At 57.0% G+C, this 15,733-nt stretch overlaps 1 protein-coding gene across 6 annotated transcripts in view; it reads left to right on the top strand.

The window, feature by feature from the left end:
• BCL2L1 (BCL2 like 1) overlaps nucleotides 1–12,273 on the top strand; it is a 57,924-nt gene extending 45,651 nt beyond the window's left edge. For all 6 annotated transcript variants that reach the window (XM_062203995.1, XM_062203992.1, XM_062203993.1 and 3 more), the window contains exon 3: nucleotides 10,693–12,273. In XM_062203995.1, coding sequence (XP_062059979.1) covers nucleotides 10,693–10,830 — 138 coding nt within the window. In that variant the 3' untranslated portion in view covers nucleotides 10,831–12,273. The remainder of the gene's footprint in view (nucleotides 1–10,692) is intronic.
• The last annotated feature ends 3,460 nt before the right edge of the window (nucleotides 12,274–15,733 follow it).

The raw sequence follows: 15,733 nt of genomic DNA, 5'->3' as shown, positions 1-15,733 counted from the left end.
GGAAGATGGCTCAAGTGCTTGGGTCCCTGCATCCATGTGGAGACCCAGAGGAAGCGCCTGGCTCCTGGCTTTGGATCAGCACAGTTCTGGCGGTTGCAGCCATTTGGGGAGTGAACCAGTGGATGGAGGAACTCTCTGTCTCTCCCTCTGTCTGTAACTTTACCTCTCAAATAAATTTTTTAAAAAAGAGATTTTATTTATTTATTTATTTATTTGAAAGTCAGAAATACAGGCAGAGAAAGAGAGAAAGAGGGAGCTTCCATCCACTGATTCAAAATGGCCACAACAACCAGGGCTAAGCCAGGCTGAAGCCAGGAGCTTCTTGCAGGTCTCCCACGTAGGTGCAGGTGTCCAAGCACGTGGGCCATCTTCTGCTGCTTTCCCAGGTTCATTAGTAGGGAGCTGGATCGGAAGTGGAGCAGCCGGTGCCCATATGGGATGCCGGCACTGCAGGCGGAGCTTAACCTTCTCTGCCACAGTGTTGACCCCAGTATTCTTTTTGAAATAAGTTAATTTTTGTCCCATTTTACACATACAAAATTCAAAGCTAAATGTCTTTAGCAAGATTAATTGGTGGGGCAGCCGTTTGGTGCAGCGGTTAAGACACTGCTTGGAGGACCTGGCTTGAGTCTGAGCTGCTTTGTTTCTGATCCAGCTTCCTGCTAGTGTGCATCTTGGAAGGCATCAGATGATGGCTCATATATTTGGGTTCTTGCCATCCACATGAGAGACGTGGATTGAGTTCTAGGCTCCTGGCTTTAGCTTCATTCAGCCCTGGCTGTTATAGGTATTTAGAAAGATCTCTGTCTCTGCCTTTCAAATAGAATGAAATTTTTTTTACAACAGATTTCTTATTAGCTGCCTGCTCTGTGTTCTGGCTACTCAGATAAGTAGAGAAATAGGAAGTTACCTTGTGGGGCCAGCACTGTGATATAGTGGGTTAAGCTGCAGCCTGCAGTGCTGGCATCCCATATGGGTGCTGGTTCGAGTCCTGGCTGCTCCACTTTCAATCTAGCTCTCTGCTATGGCCTGGGAAAGCAGCAGAAAATGGCCCAAGTACTTGGAACCCTGCCCCTGTGTGGGAGACCCAGAGGATGCTCCTGGCTCCTGGCTTTGGATAGACCCAGCTCCAGCCATTGCAGCCATTTGGAGAGTGAACCAGCAGATGGAAGACATCTCTTTCTCCTCTGTCTCTCTCTCTCTCTCTTCTCTGCCTCTGCCTCTGCCTTTGCCTATGCCTCTGCCTCTCTGTAACTCTTTCAAATAATTAAGTAAATCTAAAAAAAGTTTTAAATGGTTACCTTGTTCATATCCAAATAGTATCTCCATTTTACAAATGAGGAGAGGAGCAAGACTGGCCCAGGGCTCCAGGCAAGGCTGGCAACGCTTCTTCTGCCTGCCCTTGCTGCCTTGTGTAGTTCTTAGATCAGAATTGCAGAAGGCAGCAGCAGAAAGAGGTTGAGAACTAAGGCCAACCAGTTGGGGGAGACAGAGGGAGAAAGGCTTTGGCTCCCAAACAAGGGATGTGTTTTCTAGTGGGGCTGTCCCAAGATGAAACACTCCACCCAGGAAGGAAGGAACCCCCATCCTAGTGCATACAGAGAGTGCCCAAATGTGCCTATGACATCCTGTGGGTGTGGCCATTTGGAGGGAGACAGACCCACTGTGTGGCCTTGACACGCCACCTTTCTGAGCTGCATCTGTGAAGGGGAGTGTTGGGGGTAAGAGTGAGTATCACGTGGACAGTTAGGTGGGTATGTTGTAGGCCTGTGTTGAGCCTGACTTCCTGCTGTGAGCCATGGTTCTTTTTACCTGGACACTGGGAGAATGGAGGGCTGCAGCCATGTACCTGTGGAGAATAGGATCTCCAGAGATGAGATGAGAGAGGCCCCACCGTCCAGGCACAGAACAGCCGCTCAGCTACTTAGAGATGAAATGCCGGGGCTCTGGAGCCAGACAGCCCCGATTCAGATCCTGAGTCTGCCACTTTGGAGTTGTAGGACCTGATGGCTGTGGGTGGTGACTCTGTCTCCGTGCTCCTGCTGTCTGTCTGTAACATGGAGTGACAGCAGCACTCCTGCAGCGGGGTAACAGGATTGATGAGCTCTCTCACACGGACCGCTCGGCACCAGGCCTGGTACCTGCTAAGCATCAATGGCTTTTTCATCATCACTTGCAGGGGAGGAGGTCATGAGCCCCTAAAGGAGCATCTCTACGCCCCGTGAATGCTTTCTGAGTCCTGTGCCCACAAGTCCGCACCCTGGTCCAGAGCCACGCGCACGCTGCCGATAGCTTTCTCCATTCCCCAGCGGAGGTGTTATCTCCCACCAGCACAACCACTTCCTTTTCTGAGAAATGAGCACAGCTGTCAGGCTGCCTTCTTAGAACTAATGGCCGAGGGGGAGGGGAGGCTGCCAGCTGCCAGCCGGGCTGCAGGAAGATGGCCGTGAAGTTTGCTGTGAGGGTGCCTCCAAGTGTTCCCTAAGACTTGGGCCCCACCACTCATTGCACCCCCTTTAGGTAGCAACAGCAAGGTGACCTGGCTTCAGGTGCTTTCGCCCCATCTCATTGCCACTGCTTTGTGAGGTCAAGGCAGGGGAAACTGAGGCCTAGCAGGCAGAAGGCCACAGCAGCGCTCCCGGCTGGGCTGGCTGGACTGTGGTGTTGACCCCGACACAAGTCTGGCCACCCACCTCTTACCCCCTGCCCCACCAAGCTGTCTAGAAGTTGCCTGCATGCAGGCTGTACTCCCCCAGGGTAGAGGAGAAAGGCTGTGTTTCTCTCCTGTCTTCCATCCAAGCCCAACGGCTCCCCAGGGGAAGCCAAAGGAAGTGGAATCCGACCACAAACCTTGCTTCTTCCAGCCTCCGCCTGCAGCTCCCCGCCAAGAGAGTGATAAGACCTCCACTTTACCCCACCCCCTTCCTGCCACCTCCCAGGGATCAGCGACAAGCCTTGTTTGTCTACTTAGCAAGCACTTTTCCGCCTCTCCCTCAGGGAAACTGAGGCCACAGCAGAAAATGACTCTGCAGTGACTCGCAGCCTGCTGGTGCCAGCCGTGCCAATGCTGGGGTCAGGTCAGTCCTGGTGTCCCTGGCACTGTCCCTGGCTGCTAGGAGCCCCTTTCCCTGCACCTACCGCTTTTCCTGAAAGACCCAAGCAGGAATGAAGCCACCGTGGGCCTCGGCTCGTCAGTCACGTGGGAGGGAGGAAGGGCCTGTTTGGCACGGGCCCCAGTCACAGTGAAGCCAGAACAGAAGGAGCACCTCCTGGTCCTCCTCGCTGCCTCTTCCTGTGGCACCCAGTCCCCTCAACTGGTTGAAGCCTGAGCTGGTGGCCTCAGGCCATTTTCCTCTCCTAAAAGGACCCAGAGCTATATCCCTGGCCTGGATCTGGGGTTTCCTGTCTGCCATACTGGGCTTGAAACTGGGCTCGCTGCCTCTGTACTTCAGCCAGGTCTCCGTCTGAGCCTCCATTCACCTGGGCTTAGGATGAGGCCCTGCTTCAGTCTCAGAAGTGCACGTACCTGGTCCGGGGGGGGGGGGGGGGGGGAGGGGAGAAGTGCTGTCCTTCTGGAACTGAGCAGAGCACTGCATCGAGGTCAGGAGCACAGGCACTGGGGCCAGACTGCTGGTGTGGTCATCCCGGCCAGGTCACCAGCTCCCCACGTGATGCTGCGCAGGCCACAGATGATCGGAAGGCCTCGGGCCCATCAGCTGTGTGGGTGAAGAGTTAACACCAACGACCAACAAAGCACGGAGGTGGCCAGCGAACCATCCACAGCACTGCCAAGAAGGGTGTGCTGCGGGGCAGGCGTGCAGCAAGTGTCAGACGCTCTGCCGCTGCCCTGTGTGGAGGTCAGGTTTTCTGGGGTGGAGGTGACAGAGATGGAGATGACAACATTGGCCATCAGAACAAGTGAGGCCAGAACTCAAACCCAGCTCTTCCTAGGTAGGGATCATTTTCACATCTGTAAAACAGATTCAATGGAAGCATTCCTTTGTTCATCTAAAGCTTTGGTTTAGATGGCACCTGCTGTATTGGGTATAGCACCAGATTCTAGAGGTACAGCTGACAGACCGCACAGGATACTGGGCAGACAGCTCAGGGAAGAATCTCAAGTGAGCATGTTAGATGCATGGTCAGGGCAGCGTGCTTGAGCTGTTCCTGGCACAGGTGACCACACAGCGCCAGTAAAGGTCAGCTGTCAGGGACAGTGTGGGCAGAGACGAGGGGGAACCTGTTCAAAGTCACGCTGCTGGCAGGACACACGGACTGCGGAGGTGAGAGAGCAGAGGGACGGAGCTGGGAGGTGGGCCAGACTCTGCTCACTTCAGCCCCTGGCCGTGTGCGTGGTCCCTGGCACCTAGGCCCTTTCTCCCGTTGTGCCAGCCTTTTTGCCTAACCTGTGCGGGGACACAGGTGGCTGCAGGATGACCAGCATCGTCTGTTTGGCAGAGAGGCTGTCAGAGGCAGTCTGTGTCTGTGTGGCTGGCGCAGGCTTCATTCCTGTGTACTCTAAGCAGGGGACCAGTGCACTGACAGAGGGCTTTATCCAGCGCTCTTTAAAATTCATCATTTCTGCCATTGTCTTGCCTTTTCTTGTTGTCTTCTCTCTAGTTCCCAAGAGGACACTGTTTCTCCACCTTTAATTTGTTCATATCTTCCACCTCCCAGGAGTCTTAGACAATCTTGTCCTAATGGGTCTCCCATGAAATTTGAATACCGTGACCTACACCGGCTCTTTATGTACTGTGGCCTTGTGGAGAGTTTTTCACTTCACCCCTTTGGAAGTGATCCCACTGCCATTGAAAATAGACCAGAACATAAGCTCTGGGACAGCCTTGTTCGCTGCTGTGTTTCTCTTGCTGGGCATGGAACATGGTAGGTGCTCAGTAAACATGACATTGGATAGGAGATGCTCATCCCAGAGTTGGAGAAGGGAGGGGCAGGGAAGGGGCCGTGACGGGTAGGGGGTGTTGGCTAAGGGCAGGAGAAAGATGTGGCAAGGGTGACCAGTTAGCAGACGTGGTGTTGGCAAAGGTGCAGGACACAAAGCATTCTGTGGACTGTGGCATGGGCCCTTCTGTGTGTGGCCAGGACACATGGAGGCACTCAAGTGTTGGAGGAGGAACCTTGAAAGTGGCCCCAGTCAGGAGACCCAGATTCCTAGTGTAGGGCTGGCCTTGCTGACCCAGGGGGCTGAGAGTCTGTGGAAGTCCACATAGATCCCCGTGGCAGTGGTCGGCTACAAAGAAATCCACCCCCGCGGTGGTGCTCCAACTCAAGCAAAGGATACAGACAGGCCCTTGGGCCTCGGCTCCCTGGAAACCTTGGTGACATCAGAGACCTGCCTGTAACCACCCTGAACACCGCCTCTCCTGCCCACCAAGCTGACCCTGAACAGTGGGGGCTTATCTCTGCTTTCCCAGACCAGGCCTGTTCTGCGATCCTGTTTATTTACCCAGAGCAGCCGCCCGCTGAGAAAATGGCTGTGTTTGTTTCCAAGTGTGTTGTGTGAACCATGGGCTAAATATACCCACACCACCGCCTCTCCAGCACCCGCCCTGGAACAGCACGCCCCGTTTTGCTGATGTGCTCTCTGCAAAAGCAGTCCCCAGGACCCACACCCCTTGGAAACCCTGCTCCCGCCCAGGAGAAGGCGCTCCTGGGCGGAGATGCAGACTGTGCAGGCCAGAATGCCTGCGCAGGGCTGGGGCTGCCGGCCCCGCTCTCTGTGGCGCTGAGAGGAGAATGTCCCCTCCACCCTGGAATGGCTGTTCCTGGACAGTGGACGCTTTGTGCTCTTGCGGGGACAGGGCCTGTTTACTCCAGCCCAGCCCCAGAGCTGAAAGTTTCCTGTGGCTGCCAGCCCGCAGCTTCAGGAAAGTTCCCATCAAGGGAGCCGGCCCCTCCCACTTTGGCTGTGACTTCCAGCGTCCCTGGTTTCTGGTGGGACATTTGGCCCCTTGGGAGAGCGGGGCCTTCCAGCGATGGTCTCCCTTCTCCCATGCTTCCCACGGCCCGGAGCTCTCCCCTATCACCTGGGCCCACTTAACTTGGGGGCAAAGAAATGAAACCTCCTCTAAGAGTTTCCTTGTCTGCCAAGCTGCGCAGACTGGCCAGGAGGGGAGGGGGCACCGTCCGTGCCCGCCGCTGTCCTCTCCTCGCAGATACGGGGCTCAGCAGCACCCTGTGCGTGGTCCTCATCCTGGTGCCCCCAGGTCTGCCCGGGGGGCTGCGAGCCGCCATGGCTGCACTCGCTGTGAAGCTGAGCAGTCCTGCAGCTGAGCCTGCCCTGCCCTCTGGTGAACTTGCTCTTCCCTGCCTCTTGCCTGTAAAATGGACTCGGGGCTCTGACTGTGAATGAGGGCGTCGGAGCCTGCTCATAGCAAGCAGGCAGTGCGTTCGCTCTGCTGTGCAGTGCTGCCTCACTGGGTGTGTGCCGCTGGGCGGTTTTGTTGTTGTGCAAACAGCAGAGCACTTACAGAAACCTCCGTGGTGTTGGCACCGGAGAAATGCTGCAGCTGAGAGACGCGGAGAACCGGAGGTGTCAGGCTGCTGCTGCGCGACACAGCACGCTGGCTTACAGTCAGCGCTCTTTCTTTAATGAGCAGAAGGCGTACACTATAAAATCATGATTAGAAAATATAGTAAACACCTACACCAGTAACAGTCATTTATCCTTATCTAGTACTGAGTATCGCACATAATGCTTTTTTTAAAAATTCATTTATTTGTGAGAGAGCGAGTTGTCACCTGCTGATTCACTTCCCCAGATGCCCGCAGTGGCTGGGGATGGGCTGCAGGCAAAGCCGGGAGCTGAGAACACCATCCTGTGTGCATGGCAGGAACCCAGGTCCTTGAGCCATCATCACTCCCTCCCAGCTGCATTGGCAGGCAGCTGGAGTCAGGAGCCGGATCTCCAGGCACTGTGCTGTGAGACACGGGCATCTGAACTGCGAGGCCAGACGCCTGCGCATGCGCCGTGCTTCTACACAGCTGGCAGTGCAGTGGGTGTGTTCACACCGGCATCCCCACCTTACAACTGCTACAGGATCACCAGGCAATGGGGACTTTTTGTTTTTTAACTCCATCCTAAGTGGGACCACCTTTTTTTTTTTTTTTTTTTTTTTTTTTTTTTGACAAGCAGAGTTATACAGTGAGAGATAGAAAGACAGAGAGAAAGGTCTTCCTTTTCCGTTGGTTCACCCCCCTAATGGCCACTATGGCCAGCGTGCTGCGGACGGTGTGCTGTGCCGATCCAAAGCCGGGAGCCAGGTGCTTCCTCCTGGTCTCCCATGCGGGTGCAGGGCCCAAGCACTTGGGCCATCCTCCACTGCCCTCCTGGGCCACAGCAGAGAGCTAGATTGGAAGAGGAGCAACCGGGACAGAATCCGGTGCCCCAGCCGGGACTAGAACCCAGGGTGCCGGCGCCACAGGCAGAGGATTAGCCTAGTGAGCCGCAGCGCTAGCCGTGGAGCCACTATTATATAAGCATCTGTCATTAACCAAAATGTGTGGCATGTGATTGCTGAGCAGACGCTTGTCAGCACTGGGTATGTAGGAACAAGACAGGGACTCTGCCCTCATCAAGACACACAGCAAACAAATCACAATGAAAACAGGGAATCTGGTTATGCAAAGTTCTAAGCAGAAGACTAAAGTGAGGTGAAGGAGTAGGTGGAGAGAGGCAGAGGTGGCTAGGGAAGCCTCTCTGAGGAGGGAACTTTTTTTTTTAAAGATTTTTTTTATTTATTTGAAATTCAGACTTTACACAGAGAGAGAAGGAGAGGCAGAGAGAGGGAGAGGGAAGGGTCTTCCATTCTTCATTCGCTGGTTCACTGCCCAGATGGCCACAACGCTGGAGTATGCCAATCCGGAGCCAGGAGCTTCTTCCAGGTCTCCCACTTGAGTGCAGGGGCCCAAGGACTTGGGCCATCCTCCACTGCTTTCTCAGGCCATAGCAGAGAGCTGGATTGGAAGTGGAGCAGCCAAGCCTTGAACCTGCACCCATATGGGACTCTGGCACTGCAGGCGGCAGTCCCACCCACCACACCACAGCACTGGCCCCAGGAGGGGACTTTGTGGCTGCAAAAACCAGGGCTGGTTAGGCCAGAGCCAGGAGCCAGGAGCTTCTTCTGGGTTTCCCTCATGGGTAGCAGGTACCCAAGCAGTTAAGCCATTTACCGCTGCTTTCCCAGGCCATCAGCAGGGAGCTGGATTGGAAGTAGAGCAGCTGGGACTTGAACTAGCACCCAGATGGGATGCCATTTGCAGGCAGCAGCTTAACCCGCTATGCCACAACATCGGCCCCATCTGAAGAGGTAACATTTAAGCAGTGGTGAGTGAAGGGAGGAGGTGAGGTGAGCGTTGAGCTGGGACTCAAGGCAGTGAGGACAGCAAGCAGATGTGGCAGGAAGTGTCGGAGGGACAGCAGGGAGACCAGTGTGACTTGAATGAAATGTGTGGGAGACGGTCAAATCCAGCTCAGGGTTCAGCACTGTGGTGCAGTGGGTTAAGCCGCCACCTGGGACACCAGCATCCTATATGGGGGCTATTTTGAGTCCCAGATCCAGCTCTGTGCTATGGCCTGGGAAAACAGTAGAAGATGAGCTAAGTCCTTGGGCCCCAGCACCTGCATGGGAGTCCCAGAAAAAGCTCCGTGCTTAGGATTGGCTCAGCTCCAGCTGTTGAAGCCATTTGGGGAGTGAACCAGCAGATGGAAGACCTCTCCATCTCTGCCTCTGCCTCTCTGCGACTCTTGCATTTCAAATAAATAAAATCTATCTTTTTTAAAAGTCTGCAGCTCAGGGCCAGTGCCGTGGCTCACTTGGTTAATCCTCCGCCTGCGGCGCTGGCATCCCATATGGGTGCCGGGTTCTAGTCCCGGCTGCTTCTCTTCCAGCCCAGCTCTCTGCTGTGGCCTGGGATAGCAGTGGAAGATGGCCCACGTGCTTGGGCCCCTGCACTCACGTGGGAAACCAGGAAGAAGCACCTGGCTCCTGGCTTCAGATAGGCGCAGCACCAGCCGTAGCAGTCATTTGGGGGGTGAACCAACAGAAGGAAGACCTTTCTCTCTGTCTCTCTCTCTCTCTCTCTCTCTCTCTCACTAACTCTGCCTAATTTAAAAAAAAAAAAAAAGTCTGCAGCTCAGTGCGTGTCGCACTGTGCTCAGTACCAGGGACACAGAAGTGACGACACTGGTTTCTCAGTGCCCAGGGAGCTGCAGAGGACTTGAATCCACATCTGACCTGTGTTCCTGGAAGTCTTCTGTGTGGAGCATGGACTGGGAGGATCGTTAAGACTGGAAGTGGGGCCAGGCAGGCATCACAAGTGAGCAGACTGGCAGGTGGGACTTGGAGCCAGGTGGAAGTGGAGGCCGGCAGAGGCAGCTCTGTGGTGGTGGTGGTGGTGTCTTTTAAGGTGTGTTTATTTATTTGGAAGGCAGAGGGAGAGAGAGAAGGCTGGCTTACTCCCACACAGCCAGGGCTAGACCAGGCTGAAGCTAAGAGCCAAGAACTCCATCCAGGACTCCCATGTGGGTGGCAGGGGCCTAGGTACTTGGGCACCTTCCAGTGTCTTCCCTGGCACATCAGCAGGGAACTGGATGAGAAGCAGAGCAGTTCGGACTCCAACCAGTGTTCCAGTATGGGATGCCAGTGCCACAAGTGGCGGCTTAACCTGCTGTGCCACAGTGCCGGGCCCACATAGGGGCTCTTGGTGGAGAGGCGACAGCAAGGCTCTGGCACCAGCAGAGATTCAGCCATCCCACAGACACACTGAGCACTTGTTTCTAGGTGCCAGAGACCACTTTGGATTCAGGTTCCAACACTGCCAGAAGCTGGGTGACTTGACCTAAGTGGCCCAGCTTCCTGGTCTGATGACTGCGCAGTAACAGCCCACATGGCGTTGTTGAGAGGATAAAAGGACAAATGGGCTGGGAAGCTCACTCATAAAACCGTGCAGTCCATGCCCTGCCCACGGCTGCACTCCAGCCGCAGCCCCACCTTCCCCAAAACCTGGGCTTCCCTCCTATGCTCATCTCCTCTTGGCCCAGAGCCATGCCCCCTGGGTGGGGGGACCCGGCCAGGGCCTCCCAGGCCTGCATCACTGTCACCCCCTCTGCCCTCCGCCCTGCTCTTCCCAGCTGCTGACATGCTGGGCCAGATGTTCCCACCACCGGTAGAGACTGAAAATCCCAAACCTACTCCAGCCCTGAACCACTCTGGCGGTTCACTCCTGTATCCTCTCCTTCCCTCTGTCGCAGTCGGGGAAGGGTTGGGGCCTGGGGGCTCTGCTCTGCTCTTGGACTCAGCTCCAAGCTCTTCTGTGGCTTCCAGGTCACACTTGGCCTAGGCCTTGCTTACCCCTGGAGCCCCCTCTCCCCGCCCCCTCTCCTGCACTCCATTCCAGCCACCTGTCGGTCCCACCTCGATTCCGGAGCGAGCTCCACTCCCTAGCTGTCAGACCTCGGACTAAGCTCTGTCCACTCTGCACCTGTTTTGTCAGCAGTGTTGTGGGTCGGTCATCCACAGAGTGCAGCCCTCAGCCCTTTAACTGGCCTCGGGGGGCACTGATGGCTGCAGGCTGTGGGATCACCATGGCCGTCGCCTGCAGGGCCCCTTTTCTCCCATGCGCCGCATTATTGTCTACAACCTCCAACGTGCCTTCCCTTCTGTCTCCTCGCAGGACACGTTTGTGGAACTCTACGGCAACAACGCAGCAGCCGAGAGCCGCAAGGGCCAGGAGCGCTTCAACCGCTGGTTCCTGACGGGCATGACCGTGGCTGGCGTGGTTCTGCTGGGCTCACTCTTCAGCCGGAAATGACCAGACACTGACCACCCACTCACCTTCCCGCCCCTGCCCTGCTCCCGCCACATCCCTCCGTCCAGCCACCATTGCCACCCGGAGAACCACTACATGCAGCCCAGGGCTGGGCCTAGGCCTGGTCCCTGCAGTTAGCTTCCTAGACTCTACCACGCTTCTGAGAGAGCCACCTTCCCCCACCTCTCCGTTCTCTTGGCCTCGGAATCCACAAAATTTCCCCCTGAGCTGCCCGATGGAGGCTGGCAGGTGTGTGGGGTGGGGTGGGGGGAGTTCTGGCTGGAAGCCCCAGGGGTCCGGCCAGTGGGTAGACCCTCCCTGCTGCTCAGCACCCCGAGTGCTCACCTGCCAGGGAGCTGGAAAGATTTCTGAACCTCTTCCCTAGAGAGACTAGATTGCCTTTGTTTTGATGTTTGTGGCCTCAGAGTTGATCATTTCCCATCTCCCCCGGGCCTGGGCCCCCCTTCCTTGCTTCCCTACCCCCTAGAGCCGTGTAGAGGCCACTTTGAACTAGTTAGGGATTCAGGCTGCTTGAGATGAGCAGGGACCAGGACCCCCTTCCCCTCTCTGGCCTGGCCAAAGTCCCCACTCCCAGTCGAATGTTCTCCAGAGGCCTCAGGCTCGACGCCAGCCCCTGGAGGGAGGGGGCTCTAGCTGCAGGAGCACCGCATGCCAAAGCTAGGGTGACCCTCGCAGTCTAGCACCACCCATCCCTTCCCCTCCCCTGGCTCCCGTGACCATGACTGAGGGACCAACTGGGCCCAGGACAGACGCCCCAGAGCTGGCCTCGGCTGCCTCACTTCCCGCAAGATCGGCCCGCGGGGTCCAGGGCTGCAGGGGCCTCGGCCCAGAGGTGAAGGGGAGCTGTGGGAGCAGCTGTGGGAGCCTAGGGTCTTCCCTACCTCAGGCAGGAAGGGCAGGAAGGAGAGCCTTGGGCAGGGGCTCAGGGTGGGGCCTACACGGCCCAGCCAGGCAGATGTGTGCCCACTCCCACCCAGCCTGGGCAGCTGGCTGCCAGGGTCAGAGTGGCCTGGCCAGGAACCCTTCAGGCCTCCCTGTCTGCGCTGCCCCACCTTGGCCTGTCTCGTCCCTGGGGGTCCCGGCCCAGCCCTGGCCGCCCTGGGCTCTCTGCTGTACATATTCGAGACTAGTTTTTATTCCTTGTGCAGATGATATACTATTTTTGTTAAGCGTGTCTGTATTTATGTGTGCGGAGCTGCTGGCTTGCTGTGCGCGTGCACGTGGAGAGCTGGTGCCCAGAGATTGGACGGCCTAACGCTCCCCTCCCTCTCCTCCCTGCCCTGGTCTGCAGACGCTGGCCCAGGGGTCCTGGCTCCTGAGGGGCACCTGTCCCGCCCCCAGCCCCTCCCCCACACTTGTTCCAGCTCTTTGAAATAGTCTGTGTGAAGGTGAAAGTGCAGTTCAGTAATAAACCGTGTTTACTCAGTGAACAAAGGGCCTGGGCTCGTGAGTGTGTGGATGGGGCAAGGAGGAGCTGCTGGGCAGCAGAGGCTGAGGAGAGCCCGCTGCCGGCCTGGTCCCGCTGCCGGCCTGGTCCTGCTGCCTGCATCAGAGAGGGCCTCGGATGAGGGCCTGAGATTCCTCACCTGGACGCTGCTGGTGTGTGCTGGGCACTGGGCCTATGCCGTGAACAGGAGAGGCGCAGCCCTCGCCCTCGCCCCCGCCCCCAGGAGCTAACATTCTCACGGGAGATGAGAACGACACAGCCATGCGGCAAGTGTTCCTGGAGCCTGCTCAGCAGACACAGGGCTCGGCCCCAGGGTTCTGCAGAGCAAAGCCCCCGACGTCCTGGCTGGGGAGGCAGGCGGGGAAAGCAGGACTCCGGCTCCTGAAGGCAGCGGTGGGGGCCGGACAAGCATAGGGCACCACTACAATCTCTGGCAAGACACGAAGGCCTTAGTGGGGTAGGAAGTGAAGGGGTCGGCCTGGGAGAAGCATTTCGTTTTATTTACTTGACAGGCAGAGGGAGACATCTCCCACCCTCTGGTCGAGTCCCCAAATGCCAGGCCAACAGCAGGAGCCCAGAACTCCATCTGGGTCTCCCACCTGGGTGGCAGGTGCCCAAGGACGGGAGCCATCACCTGCTGCCTCCCAGGGCGCGTCCTGGCAGGAAGGTGGACTTGGGAGTGGAGCTGGGACTTGAACCCGGCGCCGTGATGGGGAGTGTGGGCTTCCCAGGTAGGTCTTAGCCACTACACCAAATGCCCGCCCCTAGAGACGACGTTCTCAAGATTGATTCCACCCAGGAACTTGGGTGAATTAGAGATGGCATTGGAGAAAGACACGTTTTTGGAATAGTGTTACCATCATAAATACAAAAATGAAGGCCACGTCTGAGTGCAGCTCGGCTCTCAGTGAGAACTTCCACAGCGTTCACATGGGATCTGAGCGTGTCTGGGCATCAGGACTCAGGGAGGGCTCCCTGGAGGAAGTGGCAGGGCAGCCTGGGGCTAAGCAGGGCAGAAACCGAGCCAGGTCCTGGGGTGTGGCAGGGCGGGAATCCAGGCTGAAGGAGAGAAAGCCGGCGTGTCCAGAGCGGACAGCCACGGGGCCCTGGGGCAGCTGGGATGAGAGGTCTGACCTCGATCACGGTGAGCGAGGGAGTGGCACTGCCGCCGGAGCCCCCAGAACACCTGTGGCTGCTGCGTGGAGGAGGTTCCGAGGGCTTGCCCAGCGAGGAGGCCAGGGGTGCGTCCCGACTCGCCGTTCCTGGCACAGTGATGCAGGGCAAGCTACCGAACCTCTGTGCCAGCGCTACCCTCCTCCGAATGGGAATTATGGTGGTGCCCGGCTCACAACTCGGGTTTGTCATGACTGAATGAGAGAACCGGGCCGGTGGGGGCAGACTGGGGGGGGGGGGGGGGCGCAGACGGGGTGACCCCCGGCTACCGGGCGGGCTCTCCTGGAGATCCACGTGGCAGCGGCCTGAGGTCCGGGAGCGGCGTTTGGCACAGAGGTCAGGGAGTCCAGCGCGTGCGCTCCCCTGGGGGCCGGGCCTGGAGGCGGGGCCTATCTCCGACCTCCGCCCCGCCCGCTTCCACTGGCGGGCTTGACTGCCCCCTGGTGGCCGCAGGAGGATATGACCTGAAAGCCTCTCCCAGCCCCAGGGGCCCTTGCTCAGAGCTGAGACCTCTGTCTGCAGCCCCACCAGCTCTCCCCGTGTCCTCAGCCCTCCCGCCTGCTCCCCGGAACACTCCTAACGCTTGGGTACCGGGTTCAGAGTTTGCACAGCTCTCCCAGGTCTTGGAATCGGCATTTGCCTTGGTTCAAGTCCAAAGCCTCCAGCCTCCCACCCAACCATTCCCCCGTGTTTGTAGCTCTGGCTCCTGTCCCCTACCTAAGTCAAGCCCCCTCCCCAGATTTTTCACATACAGGCAAATACACACATGTAAATATACTCTCCTCTTCCCACCCCCTTTTTGGCATAAATGGTCACAATATTAGAACTCTGCAGGGACCTCAAAATATGGAGAGGAGGGGGGTGTTTGGGCTAGCTCCCCCTCCCCTATCAGTGCTGGGATTTAGTGCCCACCTTCACTCCTGACTCCAGCTTTCTACTGGAGGCAGGGGGCTGCCTTGGGTGACTAGGTCCCTGCCACCCTCCTGGGAGACCTGCGATGAGTTCCCAGCCCTGACATCTCCCAGCTTGGGCCGGCCGTGGTGGGCATTTGGAGAATGGACCAGTGGATGAAAGCTCTGTCTGTCTACTTCTCAATTTAAAAAAAAAAAAAAGTTTCAAAAAAGCTTTCTTAACGTATTTACTTTTATTTATTTGGAAAGTAGAGCAAGAGGCCAGTGCCGGCACACCAGGTTCTAGTTCCAGTCGGGGCGCCGGATTCTGTCCCGGTTGCCCCTCTTCCAGGCCAGCTCTCTGCTATGGCCCCAGAAGGCAGTGGAGGATGGCCCAAGTCCTTGGGCCCTGCACCCCATGGGAGACCAGGAGAAGCACCTGGCTCCTGCCTTCGGATCAGCGAGATGCGCTGGCCGCAGCGGCCATTGGAGGGTGAACCAACGGCAAAAAGGAAGACCTTTCTCTCTGTCTCTCTCACTATCCACTCTGTCTGTCAAAAAGAAAAAAAAGAAAGAAAAAGAAAAAGTAGAGCAAGAAAGAGAGAGAGATCTTCCACCCACTGGTTCACTCCCCAGGTGCGCACAATAGCCAGGGCTGGGCCAGGCCAAAACCAGGAGCCAGGAGCTCCATCCAGGCCTCCCGTGGGGTGGCAGGGGCCCAGGACTTGAGCTGTCACCCGCTGCCTCCCAGGGTGCACGTGAGCGTGAAGCTGGGGTGGAAGCAGAGGAGCCGGGACTCCCATGGGAGAAGGCATCTCAGGCAGCAGAGCCGGCGCCCCATGGGATGCTGGCACCGCAGGTGGCGGCTTTAACCCACTGTGCCACAGTGCCGGCCCCTCCTCGTCAGTTTTAACCAGACCTGCAAGTCACTGATTCCCACTTCATACATGCTGCCACACGTGCGACACATGTTGGAGTTACTCAGCGAAGGGTACTGGCAGGAGTTTGGGAATGTGCATGTCAGTCCTGGGGAAAATGCGTCCATTTCCATTGATTACATATTTATGATTTATGAAATGCAAAATATTTCATAGGGAAGATATTAATATCAAAAATTTTTAAATTATTTCTTGGGAGTCAGCACTGTGGTGTGGTGGGTAAAGCTGCCGCCTGCAGTACCAGCATCCCATATGGGCACTAGTTCAAGTCCCAGCCACTCCATTTCCGATCCAGCTCTCTGCTTTGGCCTGGCAAAGCAGTGGAAGATGGCTCAGGTCCTTGGAACCCTGCACCCACATGCAAGACCCCGAGGAAGCTCCTGGCTCCAGGCTTTGGATCAGTGCAGCTTGGGCCATTGTGGTCACCTGGGGAGTGA

Source organism: Lepus europaeus, chromosome 10 (assembly GCF_033115175.1).
Source record: "Lepus europaeus isolate LE1 chromosome 10, mLepTim1.pri, whole genome shotgun sequence".
NCBI lineage: Eukaryota > Metazoa > Chordata > Mammalia > Lagomorpha > Leporidae > Lepus > Lepus europaeus.
This window is presented reverse-complemented; position numbering and strand designations above follow the sequence as displayed.